At 38.6% G+C, this 7,078-nt stretch overlaps 1 protein-coding gene across 2 annotated transcripts; it reads right to left on the bottom strand.

Moving 5' to 3' along the window:
• Window positions 1–230: 230 nt before the first annotated feature.
• On the bottom strand, window positions 231–7,078 carry LOC592059 (S-crystallin SL11). 2 transcript variants are annotated; one of them, XM_011681984.2, is made up of 6 exons: window positions 6,763–7,078; window positions 4,982–5,074; window positions 3,541–3,656; window positions 2,331–2,426; window positions 1,243–1,423; window positions 297–408 (listed from the first exon to the last, which is right to left on the bottom strand). In XM_011681984.2, the coding sequence occupies exons 1-5, from the start codon at window positions 6,905–6,907 to the stop codon at window positions 1,253–1,255; spliced, it is 621 nt and encodes a 206-aa protein (XP_011680286.2). In that variant the 5' UTR covers window positions 6,908–7,078; the 3' UTR covers window positions 297–408; window positions 1,243–1,252. The 2 variants fall into 2 exon arrangements, with proteins under 2 accessions (XP_011680287.2, XP_011680286.2); XM_011681985.2 differs by lacking the exon at window positions 1,243–1,423 and having other exon boundaries at window positions 231–408; window positions 6,763–7,068.

The raw sequence follows: 7,078 nt of genomic DNA, 5'->3' as shown, positions 1-7,078 counted from the left end.
ACTAGTTTGGCTAGGGGGATTAGACCTCCCTGCAAGGTCACTGACAGGTGGTTACCTCATCGAATCAGCTCTCAATTAACATATGAAAAATGGGACCATGGGGGACTAACGATCACCGATTAGGCATTGTTTGCTATATAGAGGGCGCAAGTAGCTATAAGTAGTGCAGTGGGGCTTTAAGATACGCTGCGAGCTCTTTAGTTGGGTGTGTCGGGACGCCCTTTAAGATACGCTGCGAGCTTTTTAGTTTGGTGTGTCGGGACGCCCTTTAAGGTACTCTGTGAGCTTGGAGTTCTCCTTGATGCCCTTGTAGAAGCTGTGCAAAGCTGGGTAATCCGTGAAGGCAGATGAAAGCATGGGACCCATGAAATCTAACATCCAGAACACGACAACGTCACCCAGAGTTTCCTGCAAAAGGTTTAGATAAATGAGAAAAAAATAACATGAAAGCGAGATTCTTTTATATTTGAATTCTTGAATGGAGAGAGGACAGGGGCTTCACCAAAATAAGTCGTGTTTTTCCTGTGAAGATAGATAGATGCAGAAAGAGGGCAGGGCCGCACAGGGGAGTAACGACATGGAGGAAGGGGTGACAATCTATTTCAAATCTTCCACATTTCTTTGGATTTATGTCATCAGGATTTGCCCATGAATTTTGTAATCGTCTTCCTCCTTAGCGAAGGTTTTTTTTATATTATATCTACTTCCATTGCTTTTATGTCTTTGCTAAAAAAAAAACATTTTGTAAATGATTTTGCCATCATCGACTTTAAAAGTCGGGGGAGGGGTTACCGGTCTCACTCGGTAACTAATAAGTCCATTGCTTATAGGGGTAGGGTGTAAATGGGGGTCGTTTAATCTTCTTTTGCCCTCTTTTCATTGGAAGCTGACAAACATGCAAACTGGTCACATTGAATTGGCAGATGTCAAGATGTGGTGGCGTGTTAAAGGGGAAGTTATGTTTTGGCTAAATGAGGAAAATGTGGTTAGCTCCATATTTTACCCTGCATGCTGTGCAAAAAAGAGAATTTATTAGGCAGTGACGCAACAGTTTAAGGTTCGACGAGAGAAAGAAAATACAAAGACGTACAGAAAGAAAAGAAAAGAGAGAGAGAGAGAGAGAGAGAGGCGGAAAAGCAAAATGCAAAATCATATTAATTTGAATACAAGCGGGGAAAAAAAAATCTATCCATGCTGAACAGAAAGAGCCATGTAATTGAAAATAGATGAAATGGGGCTCACTTTATATTTATTAATGGGCAGTCACAGGGCGGTTCCTGATGTACACGGCCAGTTCGGAGCTTTCGGTGATGTACTTGTAAAATCGGGCAAGCGCTGGCCAACTCGCTGTCATACAATCCTCCCCGAACATGCTATGAACATATTCCATCGTAGTGTATACAGTAACATCGGCAAGGGTTGCCTGTGAATTTGTATTATTCAGTATTGTTTAAAGAGAGAGATACAACTACCATGAGATGATCCGAGAACAGATGCATTTGATGGACAAAGAGAAGGGTGAAATGGAGAGAGAAAGGAAGGAAGGGAGAGAGAGAGAGAGAGAGAGCGAGAGAGAGAGAAAGAGAGAGGGGAGGGGAGAAGGAGGGGAGAAGGAGGGGGAGGGGGAGGGGGAGGGGGGGGGAGGAGAGAGGAAATACTGTGAATAGTTTCGAACTCTGCACACATTATGTCAGACCAGCAAACGATAAGGGGGAGTAAAGTTTTAAACTTGGGTCTAGCATGCCTTATACTTGGGCTACAATTTGATGAAAATGTAAAAACAATGATGACACACAAAACATTTAGAAAGGGTCATGATGGGCGTGCTTAATGAGACAGAATCAGTTCCCTTGATGGATCACCGCATTTCTAAGTGCAGTAAGAAAACTAATGCTTACAAGAAGAGGGAGATAGAAAGGATCACAGAGAAAAAAAAACCTTTCGTTGCGATTAAGGAATGATTATAGAAAAGAAGTATGACAACACAATTTTTGAACAATGCACATGCTTTTCCCACCATCCAACCTTATATTGTGACTATAATAATGGCCTTTCGTTAATCCCAATTGAGAGAGAAAGAGAGAGAAAGAGAGAGAGAGAGAGAGAAAGAGAGAGAGAAAGAGAGAGAGAGAAAGAAAGAGAGAGAGAGAGAGAGAGAGAGAAACCAGACATCCACCTAGGAATATACAGATGCAGAACAGGAATTAAGTATTCGGAAACATTATTTAACCAAAACATGTTTGGAAATACATGGCAAGCTCTACATGATGATATACCTACCACCTGTCGTGTATATTTATTTCTTACACCGGTTTTTAATTGTAACTTACCTTATTTCCAACAAAGAATTGTTTGTTGTCCACATATTTGTTGAGGAAAGAGAGAAACGGCTTAACTGCGATCTTGAATGCTTCTAGTAACTCCGCCTGCAGGTTGCAATAAAAAGATAATGGAGAAAGGACAAAACGCATCAAGAAAAAGAAAAGTTACATTTAATCATGAAATATTTGTTAATGAAAACCGCTGCTTCATAATATAATTTCAATATGTGCATGGGTTCCACATTGCCTCGGGAAAAAACAGTTCGTATCAAACCAGAAATGGGTACATAAAGCAGCGTGGAAAAGCAAAACATTTCCTCAATCCCTTCGGAGGTAGTCGGGTCGTCAGGCGCATGTACCGTGTGCAGAACTGTCTATATACTCTGGAAACAGGCCGCTACAGCATCCCTCTTATCCTCAAGCGATGTTTTTATTTCCATAATTTCAATACATATTTACATTAGTAGCTCAATGATTGAGTGAAACATAACATAGGCTGACATGTATAGGTACGTGTCATATTGCTTCAACTTTTTTGGCGCCAGACATTATATAAGTAAAATCATAAAACCTAATAACATGGTTCATTCGTATTCAACAAAGCAGTCATCAAATTTACATGTGGTCAATCCTCACACTACATTAGCCCAGAAATCAATCAGACACAGAGGTCCAGATGTATGGAATTCTTTACCTAATGATATTCGAAATATAAAATCAACAAACTCCTTTAAAAGAGCACTTAAATGTATTATCATTTCACAGATGTAAGATATTACTTAAATTATATAATCTATATATCAGTTCTAATTATATCTTACATAATTTTTTTTTTTTTTTACTAGGCTTAACAATTTTTTTTCTTTGTAAATAGTGTAAATAGTACTACAAAACTTTAGGAATTTTATTTGTCATATGTTATATATTTGAAAGGTGTTGTAACGATTCAAGCTCAATTTGCTTATGTTTCATCACCTTTGTGTGTTCTTTCTTCAAACTGTATATTAGTTGCAACATGTCCTTGATAAATCATTGTTATATTCTTTTTCAAGTGAAGTCAAGTCAAATGAATTGTAAAATTGAAATGATTTGTTATATAATGTATTCATTTTTCATGTGATGTTAACTTCAATGAATTGTGAAATTGTGAACATGCATGAATAAATAAATAAAGTAAATAAATAAAATAAAATAAAATGATTTGCTTTCACAGTGGTACCTTCTTGGCTTCGTCCTTCTCGAAGTGTACGGGTAACATCTTGGTAACGATGTCTTCAACGGTCTCACTGACTACATCTATTTGCCTGGCCTCTTCATTATTGGCACCGTAAAAACCTACACGGATCATCCAAAATAAAGTCATCAATTTACAAAACATCCATTATTATTAAAGAGAAGATTAAATTCTTGGAAAGATCAAAACAGTTTTCTGATTTTATTTTTGTCAGGTTAGAAGAGCATCATAGAAAAAAAAAAACGTGCCCTGAAAAGGTTTTGGCCATACTAGTCTGAAATTCTAATGATAAAATGGATAACCGAATTGCTAACGTCATCCTCGCTCGTCGTCCAGGGTACTGGTTCTAAACAAAAGAGCCTGCTCATGAGGTTCACCGCGAAACAATTAAAGCAACGGGCTGGGGCAGGGCAAATTCAGTGTTTGGGGCTGGTGTGATCATCACATCATTGTTTAGCAGATATTGTTTGGAACCAGCAACCTCGACTATTGAAAACTTGGCCAGTATGACGTCACACTTTGGTACTTTATATTATTTAAATCAATTCCCTTTTTTTATATTTTCTTCAGTGAATCATGTCATTGTAATGGGCTAGTAGTTTGCTAGCTTACTGTTACAATGCGTATCAACATCACTTCACTTTACCATAATCTAGAATACTCTTCTACTTCCTGAAGTTTAAATGCACAGGGGCGTTTTGCATAAACGGTTGTCCAACTTCGTAACTTTAACGCAAGTCCTAAAGGCACGATACTGGTTGGTTAATAAGTTTAAGCTGCGAAGTTAGTTGTTTTAGTAGTTCTAGATGTCTTGCATAACAAAGGTGCGCAACTCCCAAATGTTATAAACGCAAGTCCTAAGTCCCTGATTGGCTTAAAGTTCTACTTGCGCCCGACATTTAGTGTAAAACTATTCAACAGTTTGTGGTTTGGCTCAGCAACGTTTGATTCAGAGCCCTAAAAACTTACCACAAGCATGAAAAAGAAAGGGCAAACATTTCTGTAATTAATGTGTCCACTTTTGTTACATGATGACATTGCATTTGACACAAGGAATTGAAGAAAATGCATTACAATTCTTAAATTCGCAGCAGGATAAGATTTTTAAATCTGAAAATTTGCCACTTTTTCAACTTGTCGACAAATTCCCTAGCCATGTTTATTATTCTGAGAAAACTGCGTTTTCAATCGAATATTAGAAACCAATATTATTGTTGCCAATTTGAAGAACATTCTGTGATCGCTTTAGCCCTAAAAAATCACTGACCTGAAAGGGATCAAGTGTGAAATCTATTCTTATATTAATATTCGCCTGCATAAAAAAAGAAAAGAATACAAACTGTGAAATAAATGAAACTTTAAAAAAAAACTTCAAACGTTATGCAAGAGTCACCAGTTTAATTAAAAATTTGAATAGTATAATTACCGAACTCCCGAGCAAGATGGCGGTGGATTGCCTTACTATGAGGCATGGCCTTGCCGTCGATGATCAACACAGGAGCCTGGCCGAGTGGAAACACTGTCACGATAGAAGAGAGAGAGAGAGAGAGAGAGAGAAGGACAAGGAGAGAGAGAGAGAAGGACAAGGAGAGAGATAAGGAGAGAGAGTAGAGAAAGTAGCATTATATTTCTGAGTTATAAGTTATTACAAAATGTCAATGCTTTTTCCTCCATTAAAAAAAATACATGCCTAGCAAAAAAACAAAACCCTGTGTAGTTAATATATTTTTAATGAGAAAAAGAACACCTACGAAGCAATCTAAATTTCAATTGAAATCCAGTTGAATGAAAACACACCGAACATACTCAAAATGGTCCTACAGATTATATTGTATGCCACCCCCACCCCCTCCGGGAAACAGTCCCAAAGTGTACCAAACACCATTCCCCAATAAACAAACTTGTAATAAATGTATATTAAGCATAATTTATGTGTGTCTTCGTCAGAGACTAGCTGAACAATGAAATACAATTTCATACAGCTAGTTCAAGGTTATTGCGTCGACACATCCACCGGGCCCTGGGAATACAATGACAATACGAGTATCATACACCTTGCTGCCGTTTGAACATTGTGAATACAGACACCCCTGATCCAGAGACCAGTTCATAGATTATTAATCTTTTCTGCATTAAACTTTGTTTAACAAGTATGCATAACATTTCAATATGCTAGTACATGTATATACACCGGTCAATTTTCTCCATACATTACGCAGCAGAGGTGTCAGACTTAGTTATTTATTATGAAACCAAGGCAGCGTTTCATGAAACCGTCATAAGTACAAGTCTAACGACATCCCATGCGTGTATTAAGTTTAACACACGTTTCATTGGGATGTCGGTGAACTTGGACTTATGACGGTTTCATGAAACGCTACCCTGATCGATGTGCGGGTAATATTAACGTTTGCATGACACGGTCATGTATGATGATATATTATATTTCGCAATACTGTGTACGCGAAATTTTGAAATGAGAAGGGACGTGAAATACATATTTGCATTGCTGTCGAGTGTTCAAAGGGTGAAATACGCTCAAAAAGCAGCTCGTATGGTTGAAGGGAAGTGAGGAAATGAGGGAGGATGCAATGAGAGGATGTAAATGGGTGATGATGGGTACACATGGGAGAGAGAGAGAGAGAGAGAGAGAGAGGTGGGGGGGGGGGGGGAGGTGAGAAATAGGGAGCGTAATCTACAGTAGTTCAAAAGTAGACATTTCCGTCAGGCAGGAACCAAAGACCAGACGAAATATTTTACTATTCCCATGTATTTGTCTTTGAAATGTCCAGTATATATATCTCAGGAAAACGATTTAGTATGGCACACATTATAAAGAACAGACCACATTTACTAATGAATCTAATTTGCCTGTATGATCTTGTACCCCTTCCCCAAAAAATAATGACAGAGGTTTGGTGGACATAGCGTTATCAATAAATAATCTTAATTATGTACGCAAAATACATTGCATTCAAAGGAAACAAGACCTATATACTTGAAGAATAACCATCAATTTGATAATATTGACCCCGCCCACCCCCAACTCTCTCTCTCGCTCTCTCTCCCCCCCCCCCCCCCCCTCTCTCTCTCTCTCTCTCTCTCTCTTGCTCTCTCTCTCATTGTGTATGTTACGTGAAAATCTATCGGGGATAAATTCCTTTTCAAGAGATCCTATGAACTTGAAGCTACCATAGACCTACTTACAATCTGCATTGCCTTTCAGCTCTCCAGGCCACTCTCCATCTTTGAACCTGTAATCCTCGTACTTCTGGTCCGCCAGCGCGAAGAGCATGCGGGATGTCTCGGCTCGGCCTCGGCTGTTAAAATACATCAACTTATACGAAGGCATGGTGAATTATTTTCTTATTTTGATGTCCCGATTAGGTCTCCGATGAAAGCAAGATGATGATGGGGATGGGCACACAGTCTCCTGAAGTCTACTTGAACGAAGATTACTCGCCGCACATGAAGCGTATATATATATATATATATATACGCATGGATATGCACGGAAGTACAC

The sequence above is a fragment of the Strongylocentrotus purpuratus genome, unplaced genomic scaffold (genome assembly GCF_000002235.5).
Source record: "Strongylocentrotus purpuratus isolate Spur 01 unplaced genomic scaffold, Spur_5.0 spur5_scaffold_10, whole genome shotgun sequence".
Classification (NCBI taxonomy): Eukaryota; Metazoa; Echinodermata; class Echinoidea; order Camarodonta; family Strongylocentrotidae; genus Strongylocentrotus; species Strongylocentrotus purpuratus.
This window is presented reverse-complemented; position numbering and strand designations above follow the sequence as displayed.

Coding starts and splice junctions, on each gene's coding strand:
- LOC592059 (XM_011681984.2), bottom strand. CDS start 6,907: ATGCCTTCGTATAAGTTGATGTATTTTAACAGCCGAGGCCGAGCCGAG. Junction 5,075..6,762: donor GCTGAAAGGCAATGCAGATT/GTAAGTAGGTCT, acceptor CTATCGTGACAG/TGTTTCCACTCGGCCAGGCT. Junction 1,424..2,330: donor AATTCTTTGTTGGAAATAAG/GTAAGTTACAAT, acceptor ACAAATTCACAG/GCAACCCTTGCCGATGTTAC.